The sequence below is a fragment of the Halichoerus grypus genome, chromosome 4 (genome assembly GCF_964656455.1).
Source record: "Halichoerus grypus chromosome 4, mHalGry1.hap1.1, whole genome shotgun sequence".
NCBI classification, from domain to species: Eukaryota; Metazoa; Chordata; class Mammalia; order Carnivora; family Phocidae; genus Halichoerus; species Halichoerus grypus.
Window position 1 is genome coordinate 33706927 of NC_135715.1, and position 20678 is coordinate 33727604.

Consider the following 20678-nt stretch of genomic DNA (forward strand, 5'->3'; position numbering starts at 1 on the left):
TGTAATTATAATAACAGAGAATGATGTTGGGAGTTGGCCAACTGGTCAGCATTATAACAAATGTTTTAAATATAAAACTAAAATATTTCATCCTTAAAAATGCTTTTAAAAAGCTAACATTTGAGGGATACCTGGGTGGCTCAGTCAATTAAGTGCCTGACTCTTGATTTTTGGTTCAGCTCATGATCTCAGAGTTGTGAGATCAAGCCCTGTGTTGGGCTCTGCACTGAGTTTGCTTGTACCTCTCCCTCTGTTCCTCCCCCAGCTCATGTTCTTTCTCTCTCTCTCTCAAATAAATAAAATCTTTAAAAAGCTCACATTTGATTTCAAAACTGTTTTTCATGATTCTTTCATGTCGTTTCCTACAAATCCCATCCCCCATATACACATACATCTCTCTCCTATCCATCCTGTATTTGTGCATGGGAAGTAGAGAGGAAAGATGGCAGAAAAGGGAAAAGAAATATGATCAATCCTATGTAAAGTGCAAAAGTAAAGTGACCTAGTATATATTACAACTCGTATCCAAATAACATATTTTTCAACTTGAGGCATTTTTATGAGTGAAAGAGGGTGTTATTAATAGTCATGTTAGAGAAATAGGCATAAACCAGGACAAACAACTGGGAGATACTGTTATTTAAATTACAACATTCAAACAAGAAACTTAAGTTTTATTTCTCTAAATAAAAGGATTTCAATATTATAATATAATAGATGTATTTCATATGCAAACTAATGTATCTGTGCAGAGATAACTTCACGTACATAAAGTTTAGCCAGAAGTATCTTACAACCAAAACCTGAAGCCTCAGTACAAAACGTAACAATAGATTTCTGTACATGGAATGTATCTTCCTATGACTAGAAGATAAATTTCATGGTATCAATATGCCAAATCTAAATTTATACCTGAAAAGAGGCAAGAAAAATGATGGAAGAATGAGAAAAACCTTGGGAACCTTTGAAATTCTAGTAGGAACAAATCAGAGTTTGGGAATGCCAAAGGCATGCTTAGCCTGGATAAACATCACTAACAACTCAAAACTTGAAATTGACCAAGAATAAATAGTGAAAAACCATGATTGTCAGAAGAGCTCAGCAGGCACAACTAAGCAATCCATGTAAATCCATGTTTACATTCTGCCTCCATGTAAAACTATTTTTGGTTAATAAAAGTGAATACATCTTTTCCAGTTGCAACAAAAAGGGACTGAAACAGGCTCTTTATATGACAAGCTTATTTATAGGGAAAATGTTTGAATTAATCACTTCTACCTCTAGATTATTCTCCTGGACAACATATAAAACTGCTCATTTCCATATCTGATGCCTTTGTTTTTAAGATGGCATGAACAAGAAGGGTTGCAAGTGGATGATCTACTGTTTATAATCAAATCACCAATAATTGTTCCTTTAATTAACATAGTTGTTGAAAATGAATGAATAGGACATAGCAAAAAAGGCAGAGTGGAAATTTTATGTAACATAATTTCTTGGGAGAAACTATGCATTTTCAGAGGAGAAACTTTTTGAGATTACTGTTGACTGAACATACTGTATTTTCCTAACCTTTTATTTTAGTTGGTGCTCAAGCAGATTATTTTTTTCATTTTATAGATGTGAAAACTTTATCCCAGAGTAGATATCTAGCCAAACCATGGTTTAAAACAAATTATGAAAAATTTAAGCATCAAAATGGAAAAACTTATTTAAAATCTATTCACTTTAAGTTAAAATTAAATTAAAATCTAACTTTTTAAACCTGTTGAGGTTTAAAAAGTAGCTGATAAAACACAATGTAATATATTAAAATGAAACTGGGTGAATCTTTTTTAAATTTTATTTTTATTTTAATTCAATTAACATAAAATGATTATTGGTTTCAGAGATACAGGTTTGTGATTCATCAGTCTTATATGATATGCAGTGCTCATTATATCACATGCCCTCCTTAATGTCCATCACCCAGTTATCCCATCCCTCCACCCCCCTCCCCTCCAGCAACCTTCAGTTTGAAACTGGGTGAATCTCGTGGATGGTTAACTGAGTGACTACTCTATTAAATCCATCTCATTATAAATCTTTGTATAGGTTTTCATCTAAACCAATAGTTACCTGATTTCTCAAAAGTAGTTCCAACTAATTCTTTCATTCAACAAATACTTACTGAGCACTTACTATGTACCAGGTCCTGGTACCTGGGAATGCAGCACTGGAAACAGATGAAATCTCTACTTACATGGAGATTACATGCCAGTATGAAAGAAACCAAAGTATGTTAGTAGGTGCTAAGTGCTCTGGATAAGAAAAAGCGAAGAAGGGGCTAGTGGGCAGTAGGCACGGCAATTTCACAATTTTAAATGGGGTGGTCAGGAAAGACATCAGAAAGCAGGTGACATCTGAAGACATGGAAAGAGTAGGGAAACCAGACCCTAAGGTATCCAGGAGTAGAGGGTTAAGCAGTGGAAACGGTAAATACAAAGGACCTGAGGAGTATGCATGCCAGTTAAGGGAACAGGAGGCAGTGTGACTAAATGAGGGACTAGAACAGAGTTGTAAAATGAGGATGGGACAACTGGGTGCAGATCATGTAGTGTAACAGGGCATTATAGTCAATCAAACTTTACTGAGTTGGATGGGAGCCTTTTCAGTTGAGCAGAGGAATGACTGACAACACACCTGTGAGGGCAAGGAAGGAAGCAGGAGGACCACCTAAGAGAATCTTGCAGTAATTCAGACAAAAGATAATGGTAGCTTGGACCAAGGTGGTGTCTCTGAGATGGTAAGAGAATCATAAGTTTTGAAGACACAACCAAAAGCATCTGCTGATGAACAGAATACGGAATGTGAAAAAAAGAGAAGAGGTTTATGACTTCAAGGTTTTTGGTCTGAGCAAGTAGAACAGAGTTATCTGTAACTGATCTGAGCTCATACTGACAGTGGAGCAGGGTTAGAGGAACAGAAGTGTGCTTCTGCATACATTAAATTTAAGATGCTTACTAGATAACCAAACAGAAATGCCATGAAGCAGCTGCAAAAGATGATAAGGACAGGAGGAGGACCAATAAAAGGAGTAGGTGCAGCCAGTAAGGAAGGGGAAAAGTCGAAGTGTAGTATCCTGAAAGTCAGTTACAGATGTGTTTCCAGGGTAGGCAGTGATGAACTGTATTAAATACTGCTAACAGGTCAAGTAAGATAGGAACTGAGACCATGACCACCAGATTTTCGGCAACATGAAGATCTCTGGGGGTTTTGATATTAAGAGCTTTGTTGGAGTGGTACGGGGAAGTAAAAGCTTGGTAATAGATTTTTAAAAATGAGGGTAAAGAATGAATATTTAAAACTCTACAGGAATTCGGCTACAAAGGAAAATAAAGAAACGGAGCAATGGCTAGAAGGGGAAGCGGCAATAAAAAAGGCTTTTTAATGATGGGAGAAAGGATATGTTTGTTAGTAACAATAGTTGGGAATAGTTGGGAATTATCTGGTAGAAAAGGAAAACCAGCAATATAGGAGACAAAGGGGGGACTTGCTGGAGATGTGTCCTTGAGCAAGAGAAAGAGGACAGGTTCTAGTTACAAGTGGAGAGTCTGGGCCTTAGGAAAACAGTGTAGAGATAGGTTCTGTCAAAAAATTATACCACTTTATGGAAAAATAAAGGCCTATTTATTAATTTTCAAAATTATAAATGTTTTTGTGAAGTTCTAATGATCCAGACTCAGCCCTGAAGTAGGAGTGGGGTTTGCAAACTCTCTTAAAAAAAACAAACTTCTTAGGGCACCTGGGTGGTTCAGTCAGTTGGGTGTCCGACTCTTGGTTTCAGCTCAGGTCATGATCTCATGGGTCCTGGGATGGAGTCAGGCTCCATGCTCAGTGGGGAGTCCGCTTAGGAGTCGCTCCCTTTGCCCCTCCTCCTACTCCCTCGCATGCGTACATGCATCTGTGCACACGCTCTCTCTCCAGGATAAATAAATAAATCTTTAAAAAAAAAAAATCATTTTTCCCAAATAAGTTACCACTAAAATTACAGTTCTGATAAGAAATCTCTTACCAATTTTCATAACCTTAACCAGTAACACAGGAATCTGCATTGCACTGTAGAATCAGATGTATTTAGTTTCATCATTTAAAAAGCCTATAATCATAGGCAAATCACACCCTCTGTGTCTATTTCCTCATTTGTAAAGCAGGGATACTAATACCTACAACCTCATAAAATGTCCCATTTAATTCTCTCTGCAACGTATGTAAAGTGTTGAGTATAACATCTGATGTATAACAGGCACTCAATAAATAGTAGATATTGTTAGTATGTTATCTAAATATGAAAGTCTATATTAAAAATTATGAAGGTAGTCGTTTAGAGAATGGTAATTGGGGTAGTGCTTCCCAAGATTTTTTATTATATAAAAAGAAAAAGACAATATATATAAGAGTATCCTAGGCAAACAGAGAAGACTGCAGGAGGGACGTCAGCAGCTTAACGCCCTTCTGGCACCCTAAGGCTAAGGGTAGTGACATCTGGGGTGCAGTAGAGAAAAATTTCTGGTATTAAATGTCATCTTACACAAGTACTTTTAGGCTTGGTCAGAGCTGCTGTATCTGTAAAAGATCAGGAATTAATAGTCATCTTCCTTTCTAAGTCTTGTCTGCAACCTTGGGTTAACGGCCATGCCCGAAGACCCATCTCTCTGAGACCAGTAAAATAGACAAGCTGGAGTCATTTTTGATGTTCACTTCCTGTCCATCATCAGGTCATCCCAATTCTTTCACCTACATGTTATTTAAAATCAGCTTTTATTCTCTCCTTCCATTTCTCATCTTCACTTAAACTTCGCAATAGTCTCCTAACCAATCTCCCTGCCTCCAGGCCCTCTTCAATTATATTCCTCCCCACACTGCAACCAGTTACAAAAAATGAATATACCATGTTACTCGTTTACTGTAAAACTTCCAAGAATTACCCACCGACATCAGGGCCTTTTAAAATCTGACCCTGTCATGAATGTGACCGCCTCCCTCATCACCCTATGAGCTACACAAAAGTTAAATTTAAGTTCCTGCATAACCTGAACTCACCTCGCTTCATACTGGAACACCATATATACCTTGAAATAATTAAATATTATTAATTAAGCAGTGAACACATATGGTAATCACCTATAGGTATAAAGAATATAGCTAATAATAAAATATAGCTAACAATAAAATTTCATTTATAATTATTTGATAAGTTAATATATTGAAAGAGTTATCTGTAAAGCCATATACATTCAGAATAATTGAACTGGAAAGACAAAGTTGAATATTCTTAAGTTTTTCCATATAAGAACTGAAAAAATTATACAGATACCTAATCAGACATGAACGAAAAAAGTTTAAGCACTAATGAGGACATACACTATTAAAATGATGAATGGAGCCTCCATGCACTAGTCCAGTCATCTATTCTAATGCATTATGTATACTAAACTAACCTTCATAAATAAACTTAGATTGAAGATTGAAAGGTGTTTAATATCACTCCAAGTTTCTAACCTTCATAAATAAACTTAGATTGAAGATTGAAAGGTGTTTAATATCACTCCAAGTTTATGTCATTAAGGTTTCTTCTTGAGTACTTTGGGAAGATGACAAATTCTTATCAAGATGGTTTTTATTGACATGGTGGGAAAATAAAATCACTAACGCAATACTGCCACGTTTAAAAGCATATTTTCGATCTCCTTTTCCCCACTGCCTTGTCTTTTTCAAAAGCATAATATACCTCTAAAAACTCATTCTTCTCCTTTTTACAGTATCACTATGAGAATGGTTCTTTCTGGGTTCACAATAATGTGACTTGGGTAAAGACAGTTTTACTTTCCAGAAAAACTTATTCAGCTGAATTTATCTCTTTATTATCTCATAGTATTAATTAGGAACAAGTGAGTTAGCATTTTACGTAGAAATTTAGACTGAAACAAATGACATTCAGATCCTCGATGTCTATATTGTGTCATTTAAGAAAAAATGGTTCAATGCTAAGAAGATCAATACTTATGAATAATCACATATGTTGTAGTAGTGCCTTTTAATGATAAACAATTTCATAATGTCATCAGTTGGCTTTTTTTTTTAAGTTTTATTTATTTAAGTAATCTTTACAACCAATGTGGGGCTCGAACTCATGGCCCCAAGATCAAGCACTGCACACTCTTTTGACTGAGCCAGCCAGGTGCCCCTCAGTTGACTTTTACGGAATGTGCATTTTACTTATACTGTCAACAAATCAATAAAAGAAAAAATTTTAACATACTGCATACAGATAAAAGGTATCAAAAGAACTACCATTTATACATAGCTTAATAATTTATAATGTACTTTTCACATACATGATCTCATTTAGATCTTACAGACCCCCTTGTGAAATAGTATTATTGGCTCATTTTATAAAAGAGGAAATCACACTTCTGGGATATTAAGTGATACATTCACTCAGCTAGTTTAGTGGCAGAGGCAGAATTTAAGTTTAGTCTTTTGATCCAAATCTCTTTCATAGTATACTCCCTGTTCAGGGAATAATGCTCTTCTTCCAAATGTGTATAAGGGTCTGTACATTTCAGTTACAAAATACCTACTAAGCAAGAAGTTATTTATATAACAAATCTCACCACTAGAGTGAATTTCACTCATTATTTCCCACAGCTCCAAACTGGATTTTAAAGCAAATATAAAGTACAGAAGAAGACAAGAAACGTAACTCACAGATTGAGCAAAAGCATATATACATGTTATAATCCCAACTACAGTATTTTTGATGTACCCAAATACCCAAGTTCTTTCTTTGCTTATCTGTGCCTTTTCTTAAGTCTTTATCTCTTCCTCTTCCTCTCAACCCCTTAACTTCACAAACTACTGGTATGATTACAGTGGCAGATGCCAAGATCAGACGGCATGAGTTCCATCCTTCTTTTCCACATCTAAGAGGAGAAAATAAAAGGCACTCTCTTAATATCCCCCACAGTGTATAGAAAGCCAACCAAAGGCATAATATTTCTCTAATCTCACCATTCAATTTTCTTCTAAATATGTTAATTGGGGGAGAGGTAAGGAGACTAAGTACAAATATACAAGTGTAAATACTTCATCTGTTTAACTCATACTGTGAAATTTCAAAAGAAATAATTTATAGTTTATTTTTACTTTGTAAAAGACTAGTGAGATATAAGTTCTAAGTATAGTTTTAAATCTTGCCATAATGCAGAAAATGTGATTCAGAAAGTTTCAGCCATATAAAATATAGGGTTGGATTACTGTGAGGTTAATAAAATGACAAAGGTGAGCCTATGCTCACTAGCTGGCTAGGGGTCTCTGTGCAATTCAAATCCATTTGGATCTGGGCTGCAGTTTGGCACCATCTGGTGGCAACTGCCCACTCTAGTTTCAATATGCATGGGGTCATTCTGCGTCCCGGGGCTGGGTGAGGCTTCCAGGGCAGCAGCCCCAGTCCCAGGAATTTCCTGGTTAGGTGGTATCCATTTTGATGCACAAATGGAGTCAGAACAATACTGGGGAAAAGGAAACCTGCTTTCAGTTTCTGGGCTTCCAGAAATGGTTCTGTCAGCTGTTTCCCAACCCGACCTGTATCAAGCATCCTACAGAATACGGGCTAATTTGCATAAATCTATGTTACCATGCATTTTAAAGGATTTTTTTTTTTAAAGAACAAAGGCTAAAAAAATCAAGAAATTCTCAAAATGATTATTATACCAAAGTTTATGTGGCTATGTGGATTGTTTGGAAGTAATTATGCATGTTATCATAGAAATAATCCCATGAATTTTAAGGTTATTAAGTCAGTCGATAAAAGCCTATAAAATCCCTAACAGAATTGAGTCCCAGGACTAAAAGTACTTATTTGTAAAACAGAAATAATATCCCTTATGCCACAGGTCTATCTTATGCCCAAAACTTTCTCTTGAGATTTAGAACCTTATACAGTCAATTTTTCTAGTGCCTATTACACAGAAACTTCAAATAAAGCTAAATTTATCATGTTTTCTTATTAAAGCCTTGTTTTTTCTAATTCTTAAAAACTGCATCACCATCCACATTAGCTACCCAATCCAGAAACCTGATAACATACTTAACATCTTCTCACTTCTTTTTGTTTTTTTTCAAAAAATAAATAAATTAAAAAAAATAAAAATAAATAAAATATATTAAGAGAAAAAAAAGATTGTCAGAGTAGAGGCATATTTAAAATATGAACATTTGAAAGTTAAAAGTAAAAACATAGGAAAAGGAAGGTATAACAGGTGAATATCATCCAAAGAAAGATGGCATAGCTAATTTCATCATAAAGTAGATTTTAAAGCAAGCACATTACTAGAGATAAAGAATTCTAAACTTACATGCATCTAGTATGAAGTTCAAATACAGAAAAAAAATTCGCAAATCCAAGACCATACTGAGACTTTTAAACACATCTCTACCAGTGATTCGTATACCCAGCTAAAATAATTGAGTAACAATACAAAGATTTGAAAGAACACTAGGGTTGTCAGTTAGCATTTGAAGTCAGTTGATGTTAATACAGCAGGGATGGTTATTTAGTAGTAAAACTTTAACCGGAAGCCCTTTTTTTTATAAATGGTTACCACAAGGCTTTAGGTATCTTTATGTTTTGATTATCAAGGAAGGATTCATTGATGGTTATTAGAAATGATCTCTTAAGTGAAATGGATTCAGAATATGTGGGTTGGTTGGTAGTACTGTACAGGCATCTTCTCACTTCTTAATCCAATCTAGTCACTGAATCCTCCAATCTAGGAGGTGAAGCCACCTCCTAGGCAGGTTTCCAACCTGGCCCATTACTCTCCATCTCTATTGCTACTAATCCAGTTTTATCATCACTTCTCATTCTGATAACAGAAACAACCTCAAAAAGTAGTCTCTATGTCTATAGCCATATATTCCAGTTCTCTAATCTCTCCACATCGCAGAGCAGTCTCTCTCTAAAAAAGAGAGCGAGCGCGTGCACACACGTGAGGTGTGTGTGTGTGTGTGTGTGTGTGTGTGTGTGTGTGTGTGTGTGTAGGGGGAGAGGAGGGCCAGAGGGAAAGAGATAGAGAGAATCTCAAGCAGGCTCCACACCAAGCATGGAGCCGGACGCAGGGCTCGATCTCACAACCCTGAAATCATGACCTGGTCCAAGATCAAGAGTCAGATGTTTAACCAACTGAGGCACCCAGGCACCCCTAGCAGTCTCTTTTTTATATAAAATCAAATCATATAGCACATATCCTTAAAATCTTTCAGTTGTTCCCTGCTGGTCTTACCAAGACAACGGTCCAAATGTATGATCTGGACCTCTGTTTCCCTCTTTTATCTTGTAGAACTCTGCTTCTCAGTCTACACTCTAGCCATACTGAATTATTTTCAATTTGTTCAAAAAGCTTCATATTGTCTAATCTCCAGGTTTTATCCATGCTGGACATTCATTTCCCTAATTCCCTTCCCTCCCCTAACTCAGTCTTAGTCATCACACAGGTATCAGCATGGGTATTTCTTCTGTCATGGAAGTGTTCCTTGCTTCTATATGGTCTCATCCTCTGTTTCCTGTCATCTTCTCCATTATCATCATACTTATAATTATTGTTTCTCTATTGTCTTTATGTCTATTAGACAACCAACTGTGTGAAGACAGGTCACTGCTATATCTATGGCACGTATCTGGCATCTGGTGGATCTCAATAAATATTTGCTCAATTAGTGGATATGCTGCTTGGAGAGCTCAGATGTAAACTTTCCGAACATCAACCTTAGTGTGCATTTTGAACCTTAAGAGCAAGTAACCAGAAGGTACAGGGTCCTTCTTACCCAATACAGGGTTGGGACTAACCAAAATTCTGAAAAAGATGGAAGAATTTCTTTGTCATTTTTTAATCTCTCTGTATGCATGTCTAATCTTCTAATGTCTCTGCTGTTCTAAGCATGAATTCATAAAAATGGTATACTTCAGTTATGACCGTGAAGAGCTAAATGCCAACAGCATATGAATCTTAAAATCATAAGGCTATATGAAGAATCACATAAAGCCACAAAAGAATATATATGGCATGATCCCATTTATGTGACACTAATATAATATGAAAAACTAAACTACATTTCTCAGAGGTACCTATTTATTGGTAATTTAGATAATAAAAATATAAGGAAAAGCAGGAAAAGCAAGAAAGTTATTAGCATAAAAATCAGAACAGTAGTTATTTTTATGGAAGGAAGAAGTTAAGCAGGAAGCTCTCAAGGACATTTCCATGGTACTCACACTGACTTCTTGATTTGGATGGTGGTTAAACAGGTATTCAATTTGTAATTACTTATAAATATACATTTAAATATATACTTTTCTTCTTTAATTGACTGAAGAAAAATAAAGACACAAATAAATGGAAAGATATCCCATGATCATGGATTAGAAGGACTGGTGAAGTGTCCATACTACCCAAGCAATCTACAGATTCAATGCAATCCCTATAAAAATCCCCATAGCATTTTTCACAGAACTAGAACAAAACTCCTAAATTTGTACAGAACCACAAAAGTACCTGAATAACCACAGCAATCTTGGGAAAGAAGAACAAGGCTGAAGGCATTGTGTTCCCTGATTTCAAATAATATTACAAACAATATTACAAAAATAATCAAAACAGTATTGGCACTGGCATAAAAACAGACACGGATAAATGGAACAGAATGGAAAGCCCAAAAATAAAGGAGTCTTTTCAGTAAATGTTGGGAAAACTGGACAGCCAGTTTTGCTTTTATTGCCTGTGCTTTGGGTGTCAGATTAAAAAAATCATCGCCACGACTGGTGTTGAGGACCTTACTGCTGATGTTTTCTTCTAGGAGTTTTATGGTTTTAGGTCTTACATTCAAGTCTTTAATTAATTAATTAATTAATTTTTTAAAGATTTTATTTAATTATTTGACAGAGAGAGACACAGCGAGAGAGGGAACACAAGCAGGGCGAGTGGGAGAGGGAGAAGCAGGCTTCCCGCCGAGCAGGGAGCCTGATGTGGGGCTTGATCCCAGGACCCTGGGATCATGACCTGAGCCGAAGGCAGACGCTTAATGACTGAGCCACCCAGGCGCCCCAAGTCTTTAATTTATTTTGAGTTAATTTTTATGTATAGTGTAAGATAGTGGTCCAATTTCATTTTTTTGCATGTGGTTGTCCAGTTATTTAACTGCTCAAAAGTATTTCAGCATTATCGTAAAAATCTCTCTCAATCTGTTTTATTAAAGTAACAATTTAACAATGATTTAAAAATTACCTTTGCTGGTTTTCTACCCAAAGGATAATTCCACACATGTAGTTCTTTTTTTTTTTTTTTTTTTTAAAGATTTATTTATTTGAGAGAGCGAGAATGAGAGAGAGAGAGTACATGAGAGGGGGGAGGGTCAGAGGGAGAAGCAGACTCCCTGCCGAGCAGGGAGCCCGATGCGGGACTCGATCCAGGGACTCCAGGATCATGACCTGAGCTGAAGGCAGTCGCTTAACCAACTGAGCCACCCAGGCGCCCTCCACACATGTAGTTCTTACATATTTTCCCCAATAGAGGCCAAGGACATTGAGATTTCCCCCCCAGAATTGAGGGGTGGAACTCTCAAAGTTTTTGCTACTGTACTTCTAATCGAGTAACATGTTACAGTGATAACTATAAAATTAAGTCTGATTTAAAGTCTTGCTTGCTGCCAAACTTAAAAATATCATATACTTAAATTAGTACTGATAAACTAGTATGACAATTAAGTCAATTTCAAATTTTCCCCCTAAAATATAAACTTTCAAAAGTCATATGAAGTATAATGATAGTATATAAAAATAAATGCTATCGAAATAAGTAGTATTTATTTGCCCCTAATACTACTGATCACCAACTAAGGGAACCTAATATATACTAATCTAAAAGTGATTAAAATGAATAAAAATGATCATCTTCAAGATTATCCAATATATGGGGCTCCTGGGTGGCTCAGTTGTTAAGCGTCTGCCTTCGGCTCAGGTCAGGATACCAGGGTACTGGGATCGAGCCCCGCATCGGGCTCCCTGCTCCGCGGGAAGCCTGCTTCTCCCTCTCCCACTCGCCCTGTTTGTGTTCCCTCTCTCACTGTGTCTCTCTCTGTCAAATAAATAAATAAAATCTTAAAAAAAAAAAAGATTATCTAATATAACATCTGTCGGGGCCAGCAGATAAATGAGGTATATGTAATATTTCATAGTATTATTCCAGTTTTTAAAAATTTCTTGGAGAAATCACTGGCATGTTACAGGAAGAACTACTGGTATCTCTTATTTCCTTTTATCTCTGTCCTCAATCTGAACTGCCATAAAGGCAAAAAGAAAAGTTACCAGGGTAATGAAGAGATAATGGGAATACCAGAGTGAAGAGGCTTAACTTAAGGTCTGATAAACCTTGTTCTGAGCTAGTTACCAAAGATCTTAGAACTTTAATGTTCCATTATATTTTGATTTAGATTTGACAAATTTTCTTTAATGAATTAAACAAGATATTGTCATAGAAATAGTTTAATTTCAATAAAATATAAGTTTCAAACAAAGAGAAATGAATTTCCTACTTTTACCTACAAATTTCTTTTAATACCTGTTTTCCCGTTCATACATTTCCCGAGAGGCACTTCTAAGTTGATCAATTTCTTGATTAGTTTTCAATCTGATTTGTTCCAATTCATCATGTAGCTTATTTTCATATTCTGTTTTATAACGATCTCTGCAAGGAGTCAAAAGTAACATCCATGAATTTTGCTTTTGTAAAAGAAACATTTTTGCCCTTCATGTAAGATTTATCATCTTATGTTGAATATGTTCTATATTCAATGTTATTTGAAAAGCACAGCTGTTGGATATATTGCCCAAAAGGCTTAGTTACTATATAAAATGTTAATTCATGTTGAATAACCATTAATCTTCAAAAATATTTTATTAGTTTTTAATGCATATGACCAGAGACTTGAAAATTGATGCATATGGAATGCCCTTCATTTAAAAATAATCTGGTGTGGTACATGTTGAGATACAAATAAAATTAAAAACAAAACCCAAATAATTGTAATCGAATCCTTATAAATCCTTTCCTTCTAAGCACAACAACCATAACCACTGTAATCTCTTAGCAAAGTCACAAAACATTACCTAGGCCATTAGCAGGAGCATAAACTGATGAAATATACCACAAGTTAGGGAATAAGTTATGAATGTGTGAAGTGTTGAAGGATAAAATTTTAAATTTGTTTTAGTTTTTGATGTGCTGATAAAAATAAGAATCTCAAGGATTATAAGGGATATTGGCATAAAGGAACTCTAATAGCTTATACATCTAGTTGAAGGGGGGAGACAGGATTGAAATGCAGGAGTCTGATTCCAGAGCTCGTATGCAATGCTGTCTCCTCTCTTTTCTTACGTTGTACATACACAGTCAGGAAAAGGTCAGCTTAGCTAGGCTCCGCACAATTAGATTTTTTTCAAAAAGATACTTCTACAGAGATACGCACTTTCAAAAAACACTTATACAGAGATCTTAGTTGTAGGGAATTAAAAAGGTTATGTCATAAGAAAACACAGTAGTTATAGCATATATACACTGACCTAAAAGAAATAGGCTTTACGTTATTGGGAAAAAAACCCACTATGTCTTAAGAAAAAACCAACTAGAATAAGAATATATTACAAGGAAACAAAATGAACTATTTTCTTAATACAGTCCTATTTATCTTAAAAAAAAAAATCATTGTTCTTCCCTCAGAGAAGCTGGTGTTAATTTATATCTATTTATGTGAAAAATAATGTAAATCTTGCCTGGATGTTACATATTTTTCATACATCTCTTCTCTAGCCTTTTTGGTTTCTTCAAGTTGAACCTGAAGTCTTTCAAGGCGATCTTCTTCATGGGCACAGCGAACACTAAGCTCCATGTTTTGGCGACTGAGATAGTCTTTATCTTTTTGCAGTAAAGTAACAGTCTGCTGTAAGGTGGTTACCTACATAGGTGCAGAGAGACAGTGTCCAAAGCAACTTCCTCTTACTTTTCAAGGTTTACTGTATTATTTTCTTTCACTTGGGCTTTAAAACATAAAAAGGGCTAATTCTTACTTTGCAACTTTCCATCCACACAGAGCTACTGAAGTCCCTTTTTCTGTTAACTACATCAGAAAGGAAAACTGTCCCTCCCACAATTCTGCCCTAGGCTATGTCCACAATCACTGTAGATAAAATACACGTGACTTTATAAGCTTACCTCTTTCGATAATTCACTTCTTTCTTTAGCTTGAGTTATGTGAGAGGCTTCGAGTATTTCATGTTTTCTCCTTAGCTCAATTATTTCCTGTTCAAGTGCATCACGCTCACTATAAAATTAAAATACATTTGTTTATTTTTACTAAAATAAAATTCAAATACATATGTATATTTTATATCCCATTTTATTTTATTTTTTTATATCCCATTTTACAATGAACATTTAAAATGCATTGACTATGTTTCAGGAAACTGAACAGAGATACCAGCAGTTGGGCTTTAGTGTCATTCTAAGAACAATAAGTATCTGCTCTTCAAATTTAGGAGACTCTCTGTTCAAGACTGTTCAGATATATAAATATAAATTTATTATCTTTAAAAAGTTAAGTATGTAAACTACACTGGCCAGTAAAATACTTAATAAAACCTACTAAGGTACACTCTGGTATCTTTTCACTAATCATCATCAATCTTATCTTGAAGCCAAAACTTTTAAAGAATTTATATATGGCTCTAGGCTTTCAGTTCAGTTAGTGGCAAAAAGCCCTTAACTCGTCACTCAGATTGCATAGTAGATACACAAGGAGGCATTCTTGTGACTATTTCATTCACAAATTGTTTTTGATTACCCAGAGAGTCTAATTTCCATTTGCAGATAAGCTCAACCCAAAACAGTGAAACCAAGAATTGGAACAAACCTACAACAGGTATCTTAAAAAAGTGAGCAGAGAAATAGACTTACTAACTCTAAATTTATCCTGTCCAGTCAGAATCAGTTTCTTTGTACTTTATGTCATCTACCTACCTGGTGTTTCCATGCTGATGGCTGTTAAGAATTGTTTTTCTTTTAGTTAGATTTTCAGTAACTGTTTAGAAAAATATTTTTCTCCTGGTTAACAAAGTTATGTTTATTGAAGAAAAGTGAGCAAAGCACAAATTATAAAACAACAATCACCCATAAACCCACTAACTAAAGATGACTGACAGTACCAATATCTTGGTACATATTACTTTAAGTGTTTACATGCATATGTTCATATTCTCACATGGTAATGATCACACTCTGCTATGATTTTTAAAGCATGATATAGCAAAACATCCATGATCTTGCTAACCACAGCTGACAAGAGTTAACATTGGTCTATATTTGCATTAAAGTTTTGTTTGGCTTTTTTAAAAAGATAAGACACTACAGGTAAAGTTGCCTACATTTTCCTCACTGTTCCTATATCATCCCCTAGATATAATGACAAATTTAGTGTTTCCATATTGTTTTTTAAAAATACTTTACTCACCAAGTGTTAACATTTTGTCATATTTACTTTGTAATATTTACTAAATAATACTTTGTCATATTTATTCTCTCCTTCTCTGTTGTTGATATAGGTGAATGAATATATATACACACACATACATACATGTGCAATTTTTCCCCTTAACTATTTAAGAGATATATGCAGACATTAAATCCCTTTATCCCTAAATAATTTGGTGTGAATTTTCTAAGATTAAAGATATTCTCTTATATAATCACAGTATTATTAGCCCTAATACAGTATCTAATATATAATCCATTTTCCAATTTTGTCAATTGTCCCAATTGGCATTTTTCCCGCCTGGTTTAGGATCCAATGTATTATCATCCGTTGCATCTGGATGTCATGTATCTTTAGTCTTCTTTAACTCTGAGTAGTTCCTTAGTCAACATGGTAAAAGACATAGAAAGGCTATTTGTAGAGCACTGGCCAATTGTTTTATGGAATGTCACTCAATTTTCATTTGTCTGATGTTTCCCTATAATTGGATTCAGGTTAAGCATTTGGGGCAGAGATACTACACAAGTGACAATGTGTCCTCAGTACGTCACATAAAGAGTACATAAAGTCTCAGGACACAAAGAGGCACGTTATGTCACTATCTCCCATGATTGGTGAAAATAACCCTGGTCACCTGATTAAGGTGGTATCTGCCAAAAAACTCAAATACAAAAGTTCTGTTTTGCCCTCCGCAATTAATAAGTAATCATGGGAAACATACTTTGAAATTGTATAAATATGTTGTTCCCTAATATCTTTTTACTCAATGGTTTTAGCTTCCGTCGATAATTCTGAATCAAATAATATTACAAGGTTATAAGAGGGTAACTGTAATATGCACATATATTTATTGGTTGGCATTCTACTGTAAAAATCCTCTTTTATTATTAGCATGCACTCAGGGTTCTTATTCTAGTCAACAGATTATAACTCATTTTGATACTCAAGTTGTACCATATTTGGACAGTTGAAGCCCCTTCAACTAGCTACTATGGCACTGAATTGGAATTAGAGGTATCAGTATGATCTTATCCATAGTGTGTTAAGCCATCCTCCCTATTCCCTCTCCATTACCTCTCTTTACTGAAAGGGCCTAGAAATGATGATCAGTGTAGCAATGGCCGGCATCCAAATATTAATTTCTAAATAGTATTCCCCACTAAAAGGAACCAGGACTCATTAAAGAAGGGGCTAAGGCAATGAAATTAGAAAATAAACCTGAGAAAATTATGTTATGCCAGAAAGTAAGGAACTGCTTAAAAAAAAAAAAGATGGACACATCTTTTTAAAACAAAAAATTTAAAAAAGATGGACACGCTTTTTAAAATATAATGTGTCTGATTTATCCATATAGATACAATCAGATCTAATTTAATGATTTTAACTGCCACATTGAATTATACTGTAGAAATAAATCATAACTGATTTCCCATTCTGCTGCTGAAAGCATCTGAAATCTTCCTAATAATGATACAGTTAACATCCATGTACCTGTTTCCTGATGCACATTTATAAGAATTTATCAGGGACGTAAAAGTGATCTTTCCCCCCAGTTTATCTTATATATTTGTAACCAGAACATTTCTTTAATTTATTTATTCTATTGAGTGAGCCAAACAGTTTGGTTTGAGCCCCTCTTGCTTGTTTTTCTGTTCTATATCTAGCACATAAAGATGTTTATCATGTTTTTGATTAGGGCTATGTTTTTCCTTCCTAGGTTTTTATTATAGAAAATAAAACATATATATAAATAGATATGATATAATGAACCCCCTGCTCTCATCACCCGGCCTGAATAATTACCAACTCATGACTCATCTTGGTTCATTTATCCTTCATTCATGGCCATGCTGATTATTCTGATGATTAGGCTTTTTAGTTTTCCCTTTTCATGTTTTAGCTATTACTGCTACAGATTTATAGTGGTAGAGAGAACATCAAAACACCAACTCAAAATATTATCTTACCATCACAGTCTACTTACTTTTGAACTGATTCTTTTGAAACCTAGCTTTATTTAAGAGCCACGGATTTCAAGCTCCAATAATTACCACACTTTGACATTAATACATACATAATAACATATACTGCACGTCAGTCATGCTGGGAGTTGGAGTACCAAACTGCTCCTTGAAATTTACTTATGTTGTTACATAATTTTTAAAGTGTCCATTCATTTAATAAATATCCATTAAATGACTATTATATTTCAAGAATTATTTTAGGTGCAGGTAGAGACAGCAGTGAACAATTAGAATAATGTCTCTATCTATAAATACTTTCATAAATATTCCTTTATTTGATCTTCTTTGTTTTTATAGTACCTTTATTGGTATTAGCGCCCTCTCATGGATGACAAATTTTGGCTCAGAATAATAAGAGATGTACCTAGGGACATATAGCTAAGTAGTGGCTCATTAATGTACAAACAACAGAAAAGTATACTCCAGTAAAAGGAAAATTCTTTGCAATAGCTACTTAGTAGCACTGAGAAACATTCTCAGAAAGTATTATTTTTTGAAAGTGTGTATGCCCTTTGTCAGAAAGGAATAGCTAAAAAAAACCTTCTGATAATACAAGGATTTACATTGATTCCATAAAACAAAAATAATCATCAAGTGAGATTTAAAAAATATTTACACTCATGGGACTTTACTGGGTCTCTATCTTCTAAGAGACTACATTTTAAAAGACAGCAGCAACTTCCAAATAAAATAAAAGCCGATATAAAAATACAACCTAAACCCAACAAACTGCCAAAACCACATGCTTTTTGTGCAATGCAGAATAAGGTATATGTCAAGAGAATGAAAAGACAGGCCATAGACTGGGAGAAAATACTTGCTAAAGACGTATCTGATAAGGACTGTTATCCAAAATATACAAAGACTCTTAGAACTCAACAGTAAGAAAACAAATAACCCAATTAAAAAATGGGCCAAAGACCTTAACAGACACCTCACCAAAGAAGACATACAGATTGCAAATAAGCACATGAAAAGATGTTCCACATCATGTTATCAGAAAAATGCAAATTAAAACAACAGCGAGATACCCCCACACACCCTTATTGGAATGGCCAAAATCCAGAATGCCAAATACTAGCAAAGACATGGAACAACAGGAATTCTCAATCATTGCTTGTGGAAATGCAAAATGGTACAGGCACTTTGGGACAGAAAATTTGGTGGTTTCCTACAAAACCAAAAATACTCTTACCATACAGTTGTGCTCTTTAGTATTTACCCAAAGGAGTTAAAAACTTATGTCCATACAAAAACCTGCACATGGATGTTTACAGCAGCCTTACACAGAATTACCAAAACTTGAAAGCAACCAATATGTCCTTCATCAGGTGAACGGATACATGAATGGTGGTAACAATGAAATATTATTCAGCAGCAAAAAGAAATGAGCTATCAAGCCATGAAAAGACATAGAGAAAACTTAAATGTACATCACTAAGTGAAAGAAGCCAATCTTAAAAGGTCCTATACTGTATGATTCCAACTATATGACATTCTGGAAAAGTCAAACTACGGACACAGAAAAAGAGTAAGATACAAAGTGGAATTAACGACGTCGACAGTAAGAATTCAGGTGACTTTGATGCATGTGAAAAAGGAGAACTACAGTAGCATCTTAACAGCTTACCTTTTGACTCTATCATAGTTTTCTTGACGGTAGTCCCCTTGCTGAATTAACTGTTTTGTGTCTGCTAATTCTAAGGCCAAACGTTGACATCTAATTTGAAGCTCAGAGTAATTTCTTCGATCTTCCTCATAAGTCTAAAATCAAAACAATAATAAAACATTTCAAGCTAAACATAGCTGACCAAATTTTTTATTGAGTTCTTGTTATGCTGTGAATATCCATTAAAAAAAAAAAAACTTCAATTCTTTTGTGTAGTAATTTTCCCTACTCAAAGACAGATGATCTTGGGGCGCCTGGGTGGCTCAGTCGTTAAGCGTCTGCCTTCGGCTCAGGTCATGATCCCAGGGTCCTGGGATCGAGCCCCGCATCGGGCTCCCTGCTCAGCCAGGAGCCTGCTTCTCCCTCTCCCACTCCGCCTGCTTGTGTTCCCTCTCTAGCTGTCTCTCTCTCTCTCTGTCAAATAAATAAAATAAAATCTTTAAAAAAAAAAAAAAAAAAAAAGACAGATGATCTTAAACTGACAGTAGTTTGTAAGTTCGTTTAAAACTTGAGCTGTTTTTCGCAGAAAAAAGAGGGCAGCTATGCTTTGGTTATTAGAATGATCCATAAAATGACTATCAATGTTAAATAGCTTTTTTGTTTGAGTTAACTATTAGATGCTAAAGACACAGAGATGAATAAAACAGAGCCCCTATTCTTGAGGAGTTCACAACTTAGAGATGAAGGGCCACCTGAATATCAAATATCCACAGTGAAAAATAGTTACTGAAGAGATTAATCATGTAGTTTCATTTATGGCAGTCAGCAAAAAAAAAAAAAGAAAAAAAAGGAATTTTGTGGCACTTGGAACATATTTCTCCATTGATCTTCCTTCTACTCACCAGACCACTAGAAAGGAACTATGGACATACAGGGGAGGAGTAGAAGGGAAAACTGTCAAAAACCACAACCTGGCCTGGCTTACCACAAACCTCATTTCTCACCATTTCTCATATTCACATATACCCTGCAACCCTAATGAAGATCTAAAGTTCTTGAACATACCATACTTCCTCTATCTTGTTCTCACTGCCTGAATAGCTGCGTATTATCTAAATATTTGCTTACCATCAGATTAGTTTTCTATATGCCTCACCAGAGTGTAAACATCTTAAGGGCAGGGATTATGTCTTATTCACCACCGGATCTCCATCACTTTATACAGCACTTGGTATACACAGGAAGAGTCAAATAAATGCTTTTGTATAAATTAAGAAGTAAATAAATATGGAAATGGGGAGGAAAAACAGGACACAGGGACAGAGTTCCTCCTTATTTCTGCCTTTTAAACTCACCCAGATCTTGCAAGCAACTGTCAACTTCACCCTCAGAACCTGTCATGTTTATTACATCCTGTTCCAAGT

At 35.1% G+C, this 20678-nt stretch overlaps 1 protein-coding gene across 1 annotated transcript in view; it reads right to left on the reverse strand.

Moving 5' to 3' along the window:
- Positions 1-20678, reverse strand: part of PIBF1 (progesterone immunomodulatory binding factor 1) — a 208492-nt gene that overhangs the window by 146050 nt on the left and 41764 nt on the right. The window contains exons 6-9 of the mRNA XM_036073108.2: positions 19276-19409; positions 14307-14415; positions 13868-14049; positions 12657-12782 (exon numbers count right to left, since the gene is read on the reverse strand). Of these exons, the coding sequence (XP_035929001.2) occupies positions 12657-12782; positions 13868-14049; positions 14307-14415; positions 19276-19409 (551 nt within the window). The remainder of the gene's footprint in view (positions 1-12656; positions 12783-13867; positions 14050-14306; positions 14416-19275; positions 19410-20678) is intronic.